General features: G+C 39.5%; 2 protein-coding genes and 1 pseudogene across 3 annotated transcripts in view; 1 reads left to right on the top strand and 2 right to left on the bottom strand.

Moving 5' to 3' along the window:
• Positions 1–12,771, bottom strand: part of Esf1 (ESF1 nucleolar pre-rRNA processing protein homolog) — a gene marked incomplete at its 3' end in the record, with an annotated part of 15,112 nt that extends 2,341 nt beyond the window's left edge. The window contains 4 exon segments of one of the 2 annotated variants that reach the window (XM_029555019.1): positions 3,396–3,509; positions 6,212–6,555; positions 10,106–10,789; positions 12,552–12,771. In XM_029555019.1, coding sequence (XP_029410879.1) covers positions 3,396–3,509; positions 6,212–6,555; positions 10,106–10,748 — 1,101 coding nt within the window. 2 annotated transcript variants of the gene reach the window in all.
• Positions 12,772–12,809: 38 nt separating this feature from the next.
• On the top strand, positions 12,810–15,655 carry Ndufaf5 (NADH:ubiquinone oxidoreductase complex assembly factor 5). The gene is made up of 2 exons (XM_008851086.3): positions 12,810–13,123; positions 15,560–15,655. Exons 1-2 carry the CDS (start codon positions 12,899–12,901, stop codon positions 15,602–15,604), a joined length of 270 nt encoding a protein of 89 aa, XP_008849308.1. The 5' UTR covers positions 12,810–12,898; the 3' UTR covers positions 15,605–15,655.
• A 1,104-nt stretch (positions 15,656–16,759) lies between these two features.
• LOC115067370 lies at positions 16,760–16,859 on the bottom strand (annotated as a pseudogene).
• Between the last annotated feature and the right edge of the window lie 2,853 nt (positions 16,860–19,712).

The raw sequence follows: 19,712 nt of genomic DNA, 5'->3' as shown, positions 1-19,712 counted from the left end.
GAGAGAGAGAGAGAGAGAGAGAGAGAAAGAGGCGAAACATAAATGAACAGAACTATCCAACTTATCTCTAAGTCATATTACTTGACTATTCTTTCAAAGAAATTCTTCAAATACTACAAGACTAAAGATAGTCTTACCATATGGATAGACAAGAAAAAGGATTCACTTTCAGTGTGATTTGGCGATAAAAATAATCTTGGCTACTTGGCCAAAAAAACTCCACATTAATTTACATGGTTTGATACCCCTGAGATTAATAATTTGCTAGTACAGGTTTCTGTGCATGTGTGTGAATAAGAATGGGTGCACAGAGCACATGAGTGTAGGTCAGAGGACTGCCACAGGTGTTGTACCTCAGGTGCCTTCCATTTGCTGTTTTATGCAAGGTCTCTCATTGGCCTGAAACTGTGCTACCCAGGCCAGGATAGCTGGCCTATGAGCTTCCCTGAACCTGCCTATGCCCATCTCCTAGGTCACCACTGTTAAGACTATAGAAGTATACCAGTGTCCCTGGGCTTTCTATGTGGGTTCTCAAGATCTGAACTCAGGCCACCTTGCTTGCAAGACAAGGGCTTTACTGACTAAGGCATCTCTCACACTTGATTTTTTTTCCTTTTCTCTTTTTAGATCTAGAAATTCCTACTAACCTATTTCCAAAACACAGTAATTACCAAAATACAATTCCTTTTATTCTGTTTTGAGATATTTTGAGCTTTCCCCTTTGTTTCATTTTGTTGTTTATCTTAGACAGTTATAAGGTGAATGTCAACTGAGTCTGTACCTTATGACTTGTCCATTTGTTCTAACAGCATGTATTCAGAGACGCTTATTTTGATCTAAATTATCATATGAACTCAGTTATCTATTATTCAGTCCCATGAATTTATCTCATTTTCTTCTATATCCGTGAATTCTTATAGCATCACAAAATGTTTAAATATTCTAACTAGTAGGATGAATCCTTTTATTTGGCAAAGTTTCTCAAAAAATTATTATTGCTTTTCCCCTTGTCAGTCCTGAGGAAATGGAGGCTCAGGTGTGTTCAGATTAGCCTTTGCCGGTAACCCACACCATGGCCAAGGAAGGCTTAGCTGCTGGAGGTGTGGTGGATGTCAAAACCGCTTTACAAGAGGTGCCGAAGAGCACTCTCACCTACAGTGGCCTAGCATATGGAATTCATGAAGCTGCCAAAGTCTTACACTAGCACTAAGCCCACCTTTGTGTGCATGTATATATGATGAGTCTATTATGAAAAGTTGGTGGAAGCCCTTTGTGTTGAGCACCAAATCAATTTAATTAATGTTGTTTGACCACAAGAAACTAGGGGAATGGATAGGCCTCGACAAAACTGTGAGGTGGAACCTGGTAAAGTGGCTGATTGAGGTTGCATAATGGGAAAGGGATATGGAAAAGAATCTTAGGTCAAGGATGTCATCAGAGTACTTCAAATGAAAAAAAAAAGAGAGTAAACAAAAAAATTTGGATCATTAAAAAAGTATTCATTCTTCCTGTTTACTTATTTTTTTACTTATTTATTTTTTTGTCTTTTTGAGACAGTCTCCTGTAGCCCCAGCTGGCCTGGAACTCACTATGTAGACCAGACCAGGCTGGCCTTGAACTCATACAGAGATCTGCCTGCCTCAGATCTGCCTGCTGGGATTAAAGGTGTGCACCATCATGCCCGTCTTCTTCCTGCTTATTTGAGCTTTAAAATTTTTTTTTAAGTTTTATGTGTATGATTGTATTGCTTATGATTGTAAAATGCCCTTGGAGATGATAGCAAAGGGTGTCAGATCCCTTGGAACTGGAGTTACAGATGGTTAGCCATTCAAACCTGGGCCTTCTACAAGAGCAGTCAATGCTCTTAACTTGCTGAGCCATCTCTCCAGCACTCCTCACCCCAATTTTTAATTATTTATTTTATGTATATGAATGTTTGGCCTACATGCAACTGAACCTGTGTTGTGCAATGCTCATGGAGGTCAGAAGAGGGCATCACAGTTAAGGACAGATGTTAGCCACTATATGGGAGCTGAACATAGGCCCTCTACACACAGTCAGTGCTCTTAATTGCTGAGACATCTTTCCAGTCCCCCATTAACTCTTTTAGATAGTTATTGATATGCTTTTTGTTAACTTTTACTTGAATTTGGATTTTGGTGGAAACTGTAATAACACTCCAGAGCTGACATTTAAAAATATTTAAATAGAATAATAATAAGAGCTGTTTCAGGGACTAACTTCTTACATGTGAGCTTCTTTCCACTTAATCTTTACAACTACCATGGGAAGTACTATTACTATATTGACTCAACAAGTGAGAAAACACATTTGAAAGATTAATAAAGTGCCCAAGAACATATAGCACTTATGAGAAATTTAAAGAAGTTCATTGTAATGCAAAGCCTATATTTGTAATAATTATGACGGTTGAATACATTGTCTCAAAATTTATATAAGCTTTTCAAACTTACAAGTGTTATAGTTTACTTCATATAGGTCATCTTTGTGTAGTAAGGTAATTCTCAAGGACTTTGTATGGTTTTGCTGCTAATTTAATTATTTTTTCTTAATTGGTTAATACTACTCATATCTTGTTCCTTTAGTTTTCTTTTTTTTTAAAGACAGGGTCACATTACGTAGCCCTGGCTGGCTTTGAACTCACAGAGATCTGTCTGCCTCTGGTGGGATTAATGGACATTAATGGCATACACTACCATGCTTAGCCTTTTAGGTATTGTTAACTATTGTTTTGTTTTGATAAAGGTCTTACTGTATATTTTCAGGCTGACCTTGAAGTTGTAACTCAATTTTCCACCTTCTAGTCTCTGCCTACCTCGTGGCGTGATATGGGCTGATGAGTTTGTGACCAATCAAGAGTTGCCACGTCCAAGACGGGCTTACTAACCTATATAAGGGCTGGGTTTCCGACATTCGGGGTCTTCGCCCTGTAAGCTTATGCTCTCCCTCTCAAGATGCATTAAAGCTTTTCTGCAGAAGGATCCTGAGTGTGCCGCATCGTTCTTGCTGGCGAGACGATAGCGCGGGACAAAAAATGCAAAAAACAAAAAGTAATAAAGTAATTTTACCCTCCTTCCCCATTTTTTTTAAGAGACAGAGTTTCTCTGCAGCCCCAGCTAGAATGGAGCTCTTTATGTAGATCAGGCTGGCCTCGATCTCACAGACATCCATTTGCCTCTTGTCAAGTGTTGGGATTAAAGGTATGCACCACCACACCTGGCTTATGTTTCCTTTTTTAATACTTATAACAGCTTCATGTCCAACTGGACAATTTCTAGGTTAAAAAAAAAAACGAAAAGGAAAACTCATCATAGTTTAAGTATTTAGAAATAAAGTCAAACTCAATATTTAGTTTAAATGACAGAAATTCTCACCTTTACAGAAAATATAACGCCTCCTTTGGGCTTAAATGAATTGAACAGAGCCAGTAAATCTTTTGCCTTTAATCTATCCCAGTCCATGTTGCAAACAGCTAGTCGACGTGTAATCTGAGAAAGTTAAAATATTAAATATTACATAATTTATATCACTTCCAATGCTTGAAAACAAGATAAACAGTACAATATCTTCTTTCCCCAGTTCTGAAATTATCAAAATATGAACTGACTTTACATGCAAAGACAGCTTCAAATGAAGCAAACATTAGTAAAACTGTAACAGATAAGCACTTTCTCTGACCTGGTCCTTAGTTATTGCATCAGAGCATGATCAGGAGCTGATGTTCCAACTACTACATTTTGTTAATATAGTCTACCACCAATGCAGAGTAGGGGAATTTATTATTCCATAATATTGCCCTAAGGTACAACAAAACAGAAACACAAGCTGCTAGCTAAAACAAGTATAAACTCACATGTATTTTAAGTTACATATGTAGAAATACTTGCTGGGCATGATGGCACATACCTGAAATCCCAGCACTCAGGAGGCTGCTCACAGCAAGTTCAAGGCCAGCCCAGGCTACATATAAAGACTGTCTCAAAAGGCCTTTGGCAAAGTTCAACACCCCTCATGATAAAAGCACTAAAGAAATGATGAAAACCCTAAAGAAACTAGTAATAAAGGGAATATTTCTCAACATAAGGTAATGACAAATTTATGCCTAATATTATAATAAATGGGGGAAATTTTAAAGTATTTCCTTTAAAATCAAGAAGGGGCCTGGGGAGATGCTCAGTGGTTAAGAGCATCTTAAGGTTCCTCTTGCAAAGGAACTGAGTTCTGTTCCTAGCACCCACATGGTGGCTGGCAACTCTCTATACCTCCAGTTCCAGGGGATCTACTTAAAAGATTCTAAAGACTCCACCTGAAAACTTTAGACTTTTTGTTCTCTCTTACACAATGTTTCCTGAGCCTTGGAAGGTGGGGGATGGGAGTGGGGGGTGATATTAACGTCTCTTTTATGTCTGAGCATTCAACAGTCATTTATTCTCAGCACTTGGAGCAGTTATGTTCTGTAGTTGCTGCTGCTCACTGAAAAAAGAAGCTGCTTTGACAAAAGCTGGCAGCAGTACTCATCTACGGGGATAAACATAATCATTTCCAAGGCAATCGGATGGACACACCATCTCCAGTTATCAAAACAGAGGTAGGTTGCTGGGTGTGGTATCCCATGTCTTTAATCCCAGCAGAGGCAGGCAGATCTCAGTGAGTTCAAGGATAGCCTGGTCTACATAGTGAGATCCAGGTGGGCTGGGGCTAGGAAGACCCTGTCAAAACAAAACAAAACAAAACAAGAGGTAGGTTCCTCTTTAGGGTTTATAACCCAAGAGGAAGTAGATCAGTGGGAATGGGAAGAGGACAAGAAAGGATGATGGGTGTGGTGTGTGTTTATGATCAAAATACATTATATATATGTATGAAAAGGTCATGAAACCTATACTAAGTATCATTAATATATACTCATTAAAAACACAAAAAAGTAAAGAAAAAAAAATATTTAGGCAACTTAGGAGATAGCTCAGTCCATGAAATATCTTCTGCATAAGCAAGAGGATCTAAATTCAGATCACTAGCACCCAAAAAATAAGAAAAGTCTCCACATGCATGTGTGTGTGCACTCATGTACACATACACATACCAAAAAGAAATGGATGGTAACTGGAAGTGCTGGATGTGCACGTGTGTGGAGGCCAGAGGTCAATGGTGGATGCCTTCCTCAATCATTCTCCACCTTATTCTTTAAGACAGGCTCTCTTACTGAATCTGGAGCTCACTGACTGGCTAGGCTGTCTGGCCAGCAAACCCCAAGGATCCTCCTATTTCTGTCTCCTCAGTGCTGGAATTATATTATAGCCTTTTTATGTGGGTACCAGGGACTGAAACTCAGGTCTTTATGTTTGCATAGCAAGCACTTCATAGACTAAGCCATTCCCCGAGTCTGAAAAATCTAGCTTTAAGTGTGTGTGTGTGTGTGTGTGTGTGTGTGTGTGTGTACATGTACTCACGCACACCATAAAACTTGAAAGGGGACAATGAGAATTGAGGGCAAGATCTTAAAAGAACACATGATAAGAAAGGAGGAGGAAGGTTTTAGAGTGAGGACAGGAATCACCAAGAGGAAGGTAGGGAGGGAGGAGGATGAGTAAGAACAAAGTGCACACACACATATATTGGGAAATGCCACAATGTAATAATTACTTTGCACACTATATCAAACACTTTTAAAAAAGAACTTTTTTCTTATCTCATTTGCATGAACACACATGTAATCTACATAAACTAATTCCATATCAAGAAGGCTTTTTTGATTTTGTTTTGTTTGCCATGGTCTGAGGATCTGGCTCACTGGGAGATCTTATACCTGGGACGAAGGAGGCCCTGGGTTCAATCACCAACCTTCTACCCTCTTCTCCCAATAGTTTTACCAATAAAGCTTTTCTCAATTTATTTTTAATTTTATTTTCTTTTTGTTTTGTCTTCTTTTCTGAGATAGTGTTTCCCTCTATAGTCCAAGCTGGCCTGGAACTCTCTGTGTACCCCAGGCTGACCATGAACTTATGGCACTTTTTCTGATTCCTAAGCACTGTTACTATAGGCATGAGTCACTATGCCCTGCTTCAAACTGCTCATGCTAGCCAAGAAATCCACCAAGTTGGCTCTCCAGTTTCTTCCTAATTAATTTAATGACATCAATCTTATCACCCACAAAAGCCTATTATTCACAAACAAACCTTACTCAAAAGGTTACCTCATCAGCCCGAGGAGCATCTTTATCTAATTCTCTCCAAGCATGTTCAAAACCAGGTTCTTCTGGAAACAAATCTGCCAAATCATCTTCATCTTCAGAGCTAGTTTCTATATTTCCTTTACCCCTTGCAAGATCAGGGCCACTATCACTTTCATCATCATCCTCACTATCTTCCTCTTCCTCATCTTCATTGCCATCATCATCAGCTGAAGTTTTATCATCACCTGAGACTTCATCAGATTCCTCATCACTTCCCATTTCACTAGCACGGTCTGAATCTTCTTCCAGAGAATCTTTGTCAAACATTTTACCAACGGTTTCTCCTGTCATTATGAAAGGAACCACTGCAGGATATTGGGGGAGAGAGAAAGATGTACATACGGAATTAAATTAAATCTAAAGTATTAACATTAGATCTAATAAAAAATATAACTTATGAAATAGAAAAAAGGAATGTTAAGCTCAGTACAATTCATGATTAGTTATTTAAATGAAATCATATAAGATCATGAAAGTGGATTCAAATTTTAGTAATTATGGAATGTCTGCTATGTGTTCAATATACAACTGGCAAAAGCAAAGTTATCGATGACTTCAATTAACTTCTGGCTGAATAAATAGATGACAAATAATAGAAACAATCAAATCAATATGCACACACAAAAAATTAAACTACTTAATCTTTAATAGCATTAAGCTGCTTACTCAGCAGCTACCTGAAGAATGAAGAGGAATTAGTCAAAGTTAGACTGACAAGGAAAATTTGCTCCAAACAGGAGGGAAAGCGTCTGTAAAGATCTGTCAATTACAAAAAGGCAGTACTCAAGTCTAGATTGCAGGTAACAGTGCATTAGGTAACATGGATCTGAGGCATTAGTAAAGAAGTGTAACAGAGGGGATGGAATTGGCCATAAAAGCAGTGGGAAGCCACTGCTGTTTCCAAAAGGAGGAAATCATCAGATCTGCATACTGAGGATGTCACTGGACTCCACTGGAGGAAAGTGGGGTAGAGCAGGTGTGGACAGTAAAACAGAAAGTGCAGCACTCTAGACAAAAATGAAGGCAGTATAAGGTTGATGGCAGTAGAGATATAGGACAGTGAAATGCTTTCCTAGACGTAAAACCAAAGTAATCAGTGACAGGGATATTTGATGTGGAGAATAGGAGTTTTACAAGTGTCAAAGATGAGCCCTAGCTTCCTGGTTTACAGAGTTGGCTAGCTAGCAGACAGGCAGATGAAGAGAGAACACTGGAAAACTAGCTTGATGGAGAGACATTAGGTGTTTAGTTCTGGATATGCTGAATTCAACGTGGCTTTAAGGCTGGAGATGTAGTTTAATGATGCGAGTGCTAGCTTAGCATGCCTAAGGCCCTGGGTTTGATCCCTAGCACCACAAAACAAATTGGCTTTGAGTCGTCTATCAGAAACATCACTAAGGCTGCTTAGTATAAGAGAGGCTAAGAAAAGTGTGGGCTGGGGATAAAATATTGATTCATTTATACACAGCTGACAAGAGAAACAGGAATTATAACTTTTCTGCTAATTCTTAAACTTTGTAACTGTTAGCTACATACTAAGAATGAAAGATGCTTTGTTAAATGGGATTTCTCTTTTTCTTTCACAACTCTGAAAGGGCTCATATCCCAATTCTAAAAGCAAAAAGATCCCACGTCCTTGATTGCTTTGTAAGAAGGAAGTTACTTATTTATGAATCTATGATCTATATACCACAATGAGATATTAAAACTTGCCATAATAAATTTCCTAGTACTGGCATTAAAGTAAAAATACACAGATGAAATTAATTTTATTTATTTAACCCAGTACATCCAAATTTTATTTCAATATTAATCAAGATAAAAAAATTAATGACATTTTAACATTCTATTTCAATACTAATCTCAAGTTGGAAGAGTTACATTTGAAAAGGAGCATTGTTTTTGCCTTTGGACATGTCTGGACACTGAATGCAAATTTTGCATTGACCCACTTGGAAAAAAGTCATTTTTGTTGTTGTTATTAATGGTTGCTGCAGTTCTCTATCCTGTGCTTGGATGCCTTTGTTCGCTTTTTTTTTTTTTTTGGTCTTTTTGAGACAGGATTTCCCTGAAGCCCTGCTGGCCTAGAACTCACTGTGCAGACCAGGCTGGCCTTGAACTCACAGAGATTTGCCTGCTTCTGCCTCCCAAGTGCTGGGATTAAATGCATGCTTGGATGCTTTTTATAAGAGCTGTCATTGTTGGAAATTCTTAAATAACACTGATTTAATTTTAAAAAATAGGACAAAAAAAAAGTTTTTGTTTGTTTTTGACAGGGTCTCCCTAGTCCCAGCCTGCCTGGAAGTTGCTATGTGGACCAGGCAGACCTCCATCTCAGAGATCCACATGCCTCTGCCTCCCAAGAGCTAGGATTAAAGGTGTGCCACCACACCCAGCGTGACAAAAAGAAAATTTAAGAAAAAAAAAACAAACCCAAATGTGTCTGCAGGGAAGTATTTATTTTTTTAAAAATTTACCATTTGTTGCATGTTAGCATGTGTGTGTAAGATACATGTGTGTGGATGCACATGCCATAGTGAGTGTGCATGGACAACAGAGGACAGTTTTGTGGAGTCAGTTCTCTCCTTTCTTCTCTTTAACTTGGAGATCAAACTCAGGTCATAGGGCTTGAGCGGCAAGCACCTTTACCTGATGAGCCAACGTGCTGGCTTGTTTTAGTTTTTAATTTGAAACTACTTACTCAAGTAGTCAGTCTCCAGCTTGCTATGTACCTGAGGATGACCCAGAAAACTCCTGAACCTGGTAACTCTCCAGACATTCACCACCATGCTAGGTTGCAGGGAGGTTATCTGTATAAATAAGGAAGACTTTGGATAGTTACCATTTGGCTGAAGACTAACTGAACCTCTTCAAGAACTTACTGTCTAAACTCTCGCTCAAAAAGGTTCTTTGGTCCCCAAACTTCATTTTTCCCCAAATCCCAATCAAAATATTGCATCCCTTAGGAATTTTCTCTGATTACATTCTGAGTGATGACTTCTGAATTGTCTCATCATTTATATATAGCACTTAATATTATTCAAATTTGTATTATGATTCTGACTTTTTGCCATTCAACATGGTAGCTACAAGTCAGAAGTGACAATTTAGCACTTGAAATACGGCTCGAGATTAGTACTCAAATGGAATGTAAAAATTTTGCTCATTTTTTTTTTAACAGTAATTACATATTGAAATAAAATTTGGAAGTACTGGGCTAAATAAATAAAATTAATTTCATCTGCTTATTTTTACTTTTTAATGCTACTACTAGGAAATTTATTATGTATTTTTGGTGGACAGTGCTACTCGACAAGGGCCACTGCAGAGCTTAGCAGGAGCAAGAAGGGCTGAAATAAGTCTTATCTCCATTCACCAAGTCATGTACCCTGCAGGAAGCTGTGTTTGTTCAAGGAAGAGCAATGCGTCACTTCACTTAAAAGGACCATCCCTCAGCAAGAACGAACCCAGAGCACTCTGTGTTCAGAGGACATGCAGTTTTCTAATTTGTACAAGGGCATTATGTAAACTAGCAATGTTCCTAAATGAGGGGACCAAGCCTTACTAGTCACTAGGTAGCTGAATGAACTATTGAATGAGTACTTGACTCTACCTGCCTTCTTCAGACATACCTCTTTTTATATAACATGTACCATCTCTTAGTACTGCCCACCACAAATCAAAAAATCACAAGTTTCTAGTAGCAAAAAAGAAATCATTGTGTACTTTTTCATAGCTTTATATTTCCAAATAAACTCTGATCATGCTGCTCATCACACTATGAAAATAACTATTACTTTTTAAAAAATCAGTATAAAGTAGTGTAATAAAAAAGGATCTGTATTTCCAACCAACCTGATTGCTTTTCTCTTCTTGTCTTAGAACAACCGACTGTTGAAGATTCCACAATTTCAGAGGTGCTGAAGTCTACGGTTGTTAGTTTTTCTTTGGGAAAAGAGTCTGCAGTATGGCCACCGATGTTTTTTTTCTTTTGTGTATTTTCTTTCATAAATTCATCATTGTGCTTCTTGACACTTATTTTTGAATCTATCTTTTTAGATGGATATGAGTTTTTCATTTTCTGAATTCTTTCAGAACTAGCTAAATCATCTTTATTTTTAGAATCCTTCTGATCAATTTTCTTGGTTTCTTTCTTTTTCTCCGCAGAAAAGGTTTTTGACTTTACTTCTTTTTTGGTCTGGTTTTTTTCCTGCTTTATCTTCTCTTGGTTTAGGACTTTACTATCTTCTTCAGAGAGATCAGAATCAGAATCAGAAAGGTCATAGAAGCGTTTCAAGTCTTCTGTAGTGCTGTGGTTGATAGGGCGTCCTCTTTTATCAACAGCATAGTTCAACTTAAACTTTTTGTCATGAAACATAGCTCGAAATCGCTTGTCAATTTTGACTTTTCTGTCCTTTTCTGGCATTTCCCAAAATCTGGGGTCCTTTGAAATCTTTCTAAATCGCTGGTCATTCATTATTTCTTGTTTGGATGACATTTTTAAAGTTTTACTGGAGAACTATTCCGAGAAACCAAGTACTAAAACATAAAACAAATGTTACAACAATGAATGCTTAATAATAATTGAAATGTTTAAAAACCCCACATTTATTCACTATATATGTATGTGTGCATATATTATAAATGTACATAAAATAAAGGCAACTTAAGCCTAATTTCAACTACCCAACCTATTCTGGGTCACAGGCAGAAAAGCAAATAGAAAAATACACTTTTTTACATTACAGGTCACATGAAAAAATAAAATTTAAGGCAAACCAAACAGAACTTGAGGGTTTTATGGAAGACAATGAAAGTTCAGATGCTCACTGCACTCAAAATTCCTCTATTTCTAGCTTCATACTTGTATATGCCATTAAGCAAAAGATTGCCACTGGGGCACAGAGACAGATATGTAAACCCAGCACTTGGAAGGCAGAGGCAGGAGGATCAGGAGTTTGAGGCCAGCCTGTATGTAGATTATATACGGAACTGGTGATCAGGCTGGACTACATAGTGAAACTCTGTCTCAAGAAACAAACAAACAAAAAAAGGCAGGGGGAGTGGGGAGATGGCTCAGTTCATAAAGTGCTTGCTGCACAGGATGATCTGGGTTTGATCCCCCAGCACTCACATTTGTAGTCTCAGTGCTGGGGAGGCAAAGGCAGGAGGATCCCTGGTCAGCCAACCTAGCTTTCTTGAGGAGCTTCTTGTTCCAGTGAGAGACCCTGTCTCAAAAAATAAGGTGGGGAGAAATTGAGGCAGATACTTCACCACTGACTGCCACATACAAGCACCCTTCCCCTCATGCACATGAACACACAGGCATGTGGGCACACAGGGGAAAAAAAAAATAAGATTTCCAAATCTCAGTCTCATTTTTTCATATTCTGGTTCCATTCTGTTGATTTTTACTGTAAATTCCCGACACTCATTTGTTCTTCTAGTCAGTCTCCTAAGTATTGAGAAAAAACAAAACAAAACAGGTTTACAGCAAGAGTTCCTTCTTTAAATCCTACCATACACGAAAAACCAAATTAGTCTCATTCCAGCTAACAAACATCATTTTTGTTTTTTTTGTTTGTTTGTTTGTTTTGAGAAAGGGTCTCTCTATATAGCCTTGACATGTCTGGAACTTTTATGTAGACCTGGCTGGCCTCTTGACCTCACAGAGATCTTACCTATCTCTGCCTCCCAGGTACTGGGGATTAAAGGCGTGAGCCACCATCCACGGAAGCACTTTCTTGTAATTTCTTGTTCCAGAAGTGACTAAGGTTTAGTTAGGCTGATTTGTTACATACACATGAAGATACTACACACGTGCGTATAAACCAGTATTGTTCCCTTGTAAAGTCTCTAATGGTTTCTCCAGATTTTAAATTTGCAAACAAAGAAAAGCCGACTGAAACACGTCAGTGCTGCTGTATTTTGGGCCAGGTACGTAACTAACTATATAGCCAGGACTAAACTCGCCCCGCCATACTCCCGCCTCTGTGTCGATGCTGAAATACAGGCATGAGCCGCCGGCGTACAGGCCAAGCCAGGCTTGCTTTATTTCAAAGCCCTCCGGGTACTCCAGAGATACATTTACAAAGCTTAGACTTATTACAGCATTTAACCCTGAACAACTTCGCGATGTAGGTACCGACTCATCCAACTATCAGACCTAATGCACGTTAATTCCTTGAAACTGAAGCACTCGATGAGTGAGGGAGGCAACTCGACCTCCCCTCAAACGCATCCCCTCATCTCCACAGTCCACCGACCTGACCCGGGACCAGATTCCCCCAACGAAGATCACCTTCCCACCTCCTAATCCGTTCGTGGAAGTTGGCCGAAAACTCTCGAAGAGAACTGACGAAGCAGGAACAAAGAGGCCAGAAAACCAGGGGCCGCGCTTCTCACAAACCCGAGGCAGACCACCTCGGAAAACAGCACAACACCTCACCAACTGCTTCCGATCTCTTGCATGGGACCCATACCCACAATCCCCCGCGTGCCGCTCTATCCTAACGGCACGCGAACTGGGCCAAACTACTTCAACTTCGCCACCCTCTGAGATTAATTTTGAATCTCTGTGTTTGCCGTAATACGCGCCGGCTCATGCGCACAACAGAAATGCACCCTGCGGTGGCGTAGTGGCTGGAGATGCTGAGGCTATGCCGGCGCTTTTGTCGGAGGCCTGGGGTGCCGGCCTGGCCCGGGGTTCCCGCAGGGAGCATTGGTCTCAGGGACGTTCCTTCTGGTGTTCCTCCTCCGGGCAGCACTTCGCCCAGAGCCCTCAACATCTTCGACCGAGATTTGAAGAGGAAACAGAAGAACTGGGCAGCCCGGCAGCCCGAGCCGATGAAGTTTGACTACCGGAAGGAGGAGGTGAGAGCTGCAGAGCGTGGCGGCGCCTAGCGGGACCAGGCGACCCACCCACCCGCTCCGGGACCCTGAGAGGACCTTGCTGGGCCTGGACTACCGTCCTAGAAGGACTAGGCTCGGATATTGTGCATGGCGCTCATTCATCCACTTAGCAAGCACTGCTTGAGTTCCTGCTATAGCCAGGGCAAAGCAAGACCCGTCTGCCCTTGCAAGTATCACTTTAGAAGGGAGAGTGAGACAAGGCGTAGGCAAGACATGTAATTTCAGCTAAAGTAAGCAGAGGGAAAGGAGTGATTGAGATGGTCAGGTGGCTAAGGTCAAACGTGAGAAGTAGGCCGAGCTAAGGTAGGAAATGGGGTGAGCCTCCTAGGAAAAGGGAGAGAGAAGTGCAAAACTCCTGAGGCCTAAAGACCTCTAGAGTCCTTCAGTGAAGCCCTAATGAAGCACAGAGTCAGGATGATCTGGACGGCCCCGGTTATTAATGCCTTACCCGCTCAGTGGGACTTTGATGGTTTCTCAGCTCTGTGTTCCATCCTGTATGGTAACTGCTGCTCACCTGGGGGCATTGAACCTTCGAAATGTAACTAGTCCAGTAGAAATACCTTAAATGTAACACATACTGGCTTTCACTGAAGTACTATGGAAGAAGCATGTACATGTCTCACTGATAGTTCTTGCATTGATCACGTGTTGAAATAATATTTTTGATATACTGGGTTAAATAAGGTATACTGAGATTAAATTCTTTTGTTTCTTTACATTTAAAATTTTTGGGAATTAAAAATTACTGTCTTCATTATTTTTGGACAAAACTATTCTAGAGGAACGCGAGACTCTTGAACAATTCTAATCAGTGGAGTGATGTGATCCTGTTTGTTAGGAATATTAAGTTCTGATTTGTTTATTCTAGTTTAAGAGACCTCTTCTCTGTGTGAACTAGAGACTGAGAGTTTCTGCTCAGGACATGACAGCACGTAATTTTGGTCTCAGTAGGTATTTATTCAGGAGTCATCTTGAGCTCTTACAAGGGAATAAAGAAATATTTATTGAGCTGTTACTTTGAGCAAGGCTTTGTGCAGACATTGGCTTGAGCAGATGATTGACATTATTGCAGTGCCTGGGAAGCCCTGAGACGCTCTAGACTGATAGAGTCTATTAAATAGAGAAGAAAAGTCAACTGTCAATACATTTTCCGAATCTTACATGAAAAGCACAGTGCACACACTACACTGGTCATGCTAGTTGCTAATTTCTTTCTAAAGTGTGATGCCATGTAACTGGAAGATGCACATTCCCTAGTACCTCTTCCTGTCTAAGAAAAGCATTCAACTACAGCTTTACTGAAGCTTTGCCAATGTACAGAACTAGAATGTATGCAATAAAATATATGAGAGTTATTTTTAAAATAAGGTAAAGCTATTACGTTTGGAATGATGTACAAAGTGGGCTGCTCTGGGAAAAGACTTCTCTATTTTCTTGCCAGACCTTCCCCCAACAAATACAACTATATTCTGAACTTTGAGGTACTAATCACAGCTCCTGAATGTGTCTAAGAGAATGAGTAGAATGTGTGGAGTATTAGACCTAACACAAGACAGTACTAGCTAGCCCTGTGAAATATGGGTTACCTTACACCTTTTCAATATTGCATAATCTGTACTTTTCCAGATTTGGTGTTTGCTAATTTGCAAAAGTTACTCAAAACAGCTGTTAACATAGACTGGGTCAGTGTGGTAGCACATGCCTGTGATCCCAGCATTCATGAGGCTAAAGCAGGAGGATTAGACGACTATTGTAAGTTCAAGGCCAGCCTGGGTTACCTTTTCTCAAAACAACAACAAAAACAAATTAACTCACTTAGGAGGTCCAAAAAGTTTGTAGTAAGTTTCTATTAAGTGACCACTTACCTATTGATCTATAATAATCCTTAGCTAACTAATGTTTTTTTTACTTTTGTATATCTCCTGCTAATGTATGTGGACAATAATATGCCAGCTGTGGTCCTGTTACTTTTCAATCTTATATCACATGGAATACAAAGGCCAAATATGGGCATACATATTTTAAAATTGTTTTTTTTTGGGGGGGGCAGGGTCTCACTTTGTAGCCCATATGTGATTGGAACTCACTATGTCACTTTTAGCCCAGGCTGGCCACAAACTTGCAACAATCCTTCTGCCTCAGCCTCTTGTGTGTTAGGATTTTAGGCATGAGCTGCCACACACAGCAGATTGTTTAGTCTTGATTTCGTTAAATTGGCTTCTAAAGTAATATATTTCAGTTTGTTTCCAGGGATATTTTATTGTGTTCCTACTCAGTAGATAGAAGTACTTACCATGTTTAAACATAATTGATTGTTGAATGCTAGGAAAAGAGATTGTTATTTCTCTCTTCAACCTACTCAGTGTATTTACACCATTGACTCTTGAAATCTTTCAGGTTGGAAATCGGATTGCAGACCGTGTGTATGACATAGCTAGGTAAGAGATGGTATTATAGTGAGGTTTCATCTCTCTCTTCCCTCTTCTTCTCCTGTCTTCCCCTCCTTCTCCCTCCTTTTCCCTCCTTCCCTCCCTTCCTTCTTCCTCATCCCCCTCTCTCTTCCTCCCTCCATCTCTTTATCCTGAAACAGAGTCTTACTGAAATGCCCAGGCCTGGCCTTGACTTCCTGAGCTTAGCTAATCCTTCTTCCTTAGCCTCCTGGGACTATAGGCATGCTCTACTACCCCATGGTTAACAAAATCAACAATTGAGTGTTTTGAAATTAAATGATGAGAGTTTGATATCTGGATTATGAAAAATGTGTTACCAGGATTGATTATTTGAATCATTCTATAGTGATTTTTCTTTTTTGGATTTTTTTTTCAAATATTTTGTCTTAAAATTCCTTTATAAATTTAATTTTTAAAAAATGGGAGGGGAAATTTCATAAACACTTTCACATCATTTCCACCCTCTCTTCTCCTCCTACAGCTCCTCCATGTCCGCCCTCCACCACCACTCTCAATTTTTTGACCTTTCATATAGTAATAATAATGTTATTACTATTTGGGTTTGGGGGGGAGGTTGTTTTGAGGCAGTGTCTCCCTGTAGCCTGGCTGGCCTGGAACCTGCAGTGTAGACCAGACTAACCTTGATCTCACAGAGATCCACCTGCCTCTGCCTTCTGAGTGCTAAGATTAAAGGCATGCGCCACCTCTGCCTGGCCCCTCTCCTGTAATTATTGTTGTTACGTGTATATACATAAGTGTATATGTAAAAACCTGCTGAGTCTGTTTACTGGTGCTAGTATGTACATGTGTTTAGGGTTGACTATTTGGGATTAGATAACCTAATCAGAGGGCTCATCCCTAGAGAAAACTGATTCTCCATCACTCAGTACCTATTATTGCCTTTAACTCTTCAACTGGAGATGCAACCTTGTGAAATTTCCTCCATTCACATTGGCATGCAACTGATGTGTTCATTATGTACGTCTGGTGTAGGCCACCATATTGTTGAGATTTCATGGGTGCACCTTCTCTGTCATGTCTAGAAGACACTATTTAGCAGCAGGTGTCCTGGCTCTCTGGCTCTTACAGTCTTTCCACCCCTTCTTCTAAGCTGTTCCCTGAGCCTCAGGAGTAGGGGTTGCATTGTATATGAATGGAATGCTTCAAGAATTTGTGTGTCATCCTTGCACAGGGGCCATACTAATCTTTCATTCTAATTTTAGTATGTGGGCAACTGAAGCAAGCACTTTTCTTTGAACTTTTTTCTTACTATTTTTATTTCTTATTTTTATTTTATGTGTATGGGCGTATTGCCTGCATGTAGGTAAGTGCATCTGTGTTGTGCAGTGCCCATGGAGGTCAGAAGGGGCTGTTGGATCCCCTGGGACTGGAGTTACAGACAGTTGTTAGCTACCATGTGGGTGCTGGGATTCACACCTGGATCTTCTGCAAGAATAACCAGTGTTCTTAACTGCTGAGCCATCTCTCCAGCCCCTTTTCTTTGGATTTTTGAAACACGGTCTCACTGTGTAGTGCAGGCTTGCCTCTTCATGGTCTGCTCCTGCCTCAGTCTCCTAAATGTTAAGATTACAAGCATGTGCCGCCACACCTGGCTCTTTTTCTTGTCTGGGAAAGCAAATGACCTTTTCTCCATTGTTGTCCTCTAAAAAAAGTATGGTTGTACAACTTGTAGCTTTTGCCAAACCTGAGTGGACTGATCTACTTGATTTGGCCTAAGTCTAGTAATAGAGAGAATGCTCAAAATAATAGAGATTGCTCAAAATATGAAGTTAAAGAACTGCATGTGGATTAAGATTTATTAAACCTAAGTTTAGGTTTTATACAGATGAGACTGGCCATTTTATTTTAGCCATTGTTAGTGGTGATAAAGATTTTTTGACAATTATATAGAGAATGACTTGGGAAAGAACACTTTCATCAAGTAGTATTGAAGTCTTGATGGATCTGTTGCTCCTTAGATTGGGCATAGTGAAATCTTTATTGATTCAAGTTTGTAGCCATGTAATAGAACTATGGTCAAATAATGGCTTTATGTGGGGCTTACAGATGGCTCAAAGGTTTAGAGCACTGACTGCTCCTGCAGAGAGGATCTGGGTTCAGTTCCAAACACCCACAGGCTAACAACCTTATACAACTTGAGTTCCAAGAGATCTGATGCTCTCTTCTGGCCTCCTCAGGCATTGCATGCATGTGGTACACTTAAAATATAGGCAAGCAAAACACTTGTACACATAAAATAAAAATAAATTAAATAATGGCTTTGTGTTAGAATTGCTCTGATACTAGCAAATCACTCCTTTTTGTATACTTTTCTTTAAAAGATATTCATTAAATTATACCAAGATGGAATGGATTTATTCCATTTTTTTGTCAAAAAGGCAGGTTTCATAAAATTCATAAAATCAGACTCCTTCAGCCATGTTTTAGATTCATCTTTCCAACTTAAAAATAGTCTTATAATTAATTTTGTAAAGTAAAAAAATTTATTGCAAATAAGCCCCTTGTTTAAACTTGGTTTTTTTTTTTTTTTGGTCTTTTTGAGACAGGGTCTCCCTGTAGCCCCAGCTGTCCTGGAACTCACTGTGTAGACCAGGCTAGCCTTGAACTCACAACAGTGATCCACCTGCTTCTGCCTCCTGAGTGCTGAGATTAAAGGCGTGCACCACCACACCCTGCAGTTTAAACTTTTTAACTAACTATTTTAAAGAAAAAGTGTGCCACAATCACTTGTCTGGATTATAGATCATTTGTGATTTAATGAAGGGAACATGAAATTTTGTCAGTTTGGATTTTACAAACCATGTCACAGCACTGAGGATCATACAGCCAAGTCCATGATAAGACCTGTGATTATGAATAAAAGAATCATTTACTCATTAAATGTTTGGAATAGAAATACTAGTCTAAATGTCCTTGTGCCATTAGAATACTTACAGGCCTGGGGGTGTAGCCACTGTCCAGCACTTCCTTAGCATACTCAAACCCCCAGTTTCCATTGCCAGTACATAAAGGAGAAACGAGTAAACACAGAGTTTACATTACCAATGCTAAACTTTATTGACTTTAAAAATTAATTCCACAGATTTTTAATTTGTGTTTTATATTATTTGTGGGCTCTGAGGCCTGTTTAATGCTGTGATAATAGCTCATTTTTCTTGAACATTTGTACTGTGCCAAATATTTCATATGTACGAAAAACAGTAACTTTTCCATTTTATAGATGGGGAAACTGGAGATCCAAAAAGGTGAAATCACTTGTGTATAGTCATATCTTTCTAATTCCAGAACTTATGTATTTATTAAGTACTATATTGTCTGTTCATAATCAAGACATAAGGCATTAGGTTAAAAAAATGGTAGGCACAAGCGGTTTTCCAGCCATGTACTGGTATTCTATAATTTTGACATACATTATTTTATCATTTTTGTGGGTATATATGTGTATTCATGGTCATGTGTACATGGCTGTGTTGTGGGATTTCATGCATGTATGTGCTCATGAATGTGGAGGCAGAGATTGATGTTAGATGTTTTCCTCAATCACTCTCCACCTGATTTTTTGAGACAGGGTCTTCCACTTAGCCTGGAGCTCACTGATTTTGCTAGACTGACTGTCCAGTAAGCCCCAAGGCTCCTCCTGTCTCTGCTTCTCCAGGACTGGGATTATAGGCGCACACTGCCACACTTACACTTAGCTTTTGAATGGGTGCTGGTGATTGCATGGCAAGTACTTCATCAGCTGAGCCATCTCCCCAGCCAAATTTTGGCGAAGATTCTTAAGAAAAATTGAACTGCAATTCTTTGTGTTGCTTTTTCTTTTTTTCTTTTTTTCTTCCTGTCTATAGAAAAAGCTGTGGCTTATGATTAGATGTCTATACTATTTTAGAGGTGATAGTCTAACGTGGAGGATAACTTTCTGGTTCATGATTCAGGTGGGCTGAACTCAAGTATGCGGTGCTGCTGTTTTTTGTTTGTTTTTTTACAAAAACTTTATTGAGAATTTCATGTATGTATATAAGGTGTTTTGATCAAATCCATGCCCACTTCCTGCCCTCCAACATTCCTCCCTCTGCTGTGGT

This window comes from Nannospalax galili, unplaced genomic scaffold, assembly GCF_000622305.1.
Source record: "Nannospalax galili isolate Female #2095 unplaced genomic scaffold, S.galili_v1.0 scaffold5986, whole genome shotgun sequence".
Lineage (NCBI taxonomy): Eukaryota > Metazoa > Chordata > Mammalia > Rodentia > Spalacidae > Nannospalax > Nannospalax galili.
This window is presented reverse-complemented; position numbering and strand designations above follow the sequence as displayed.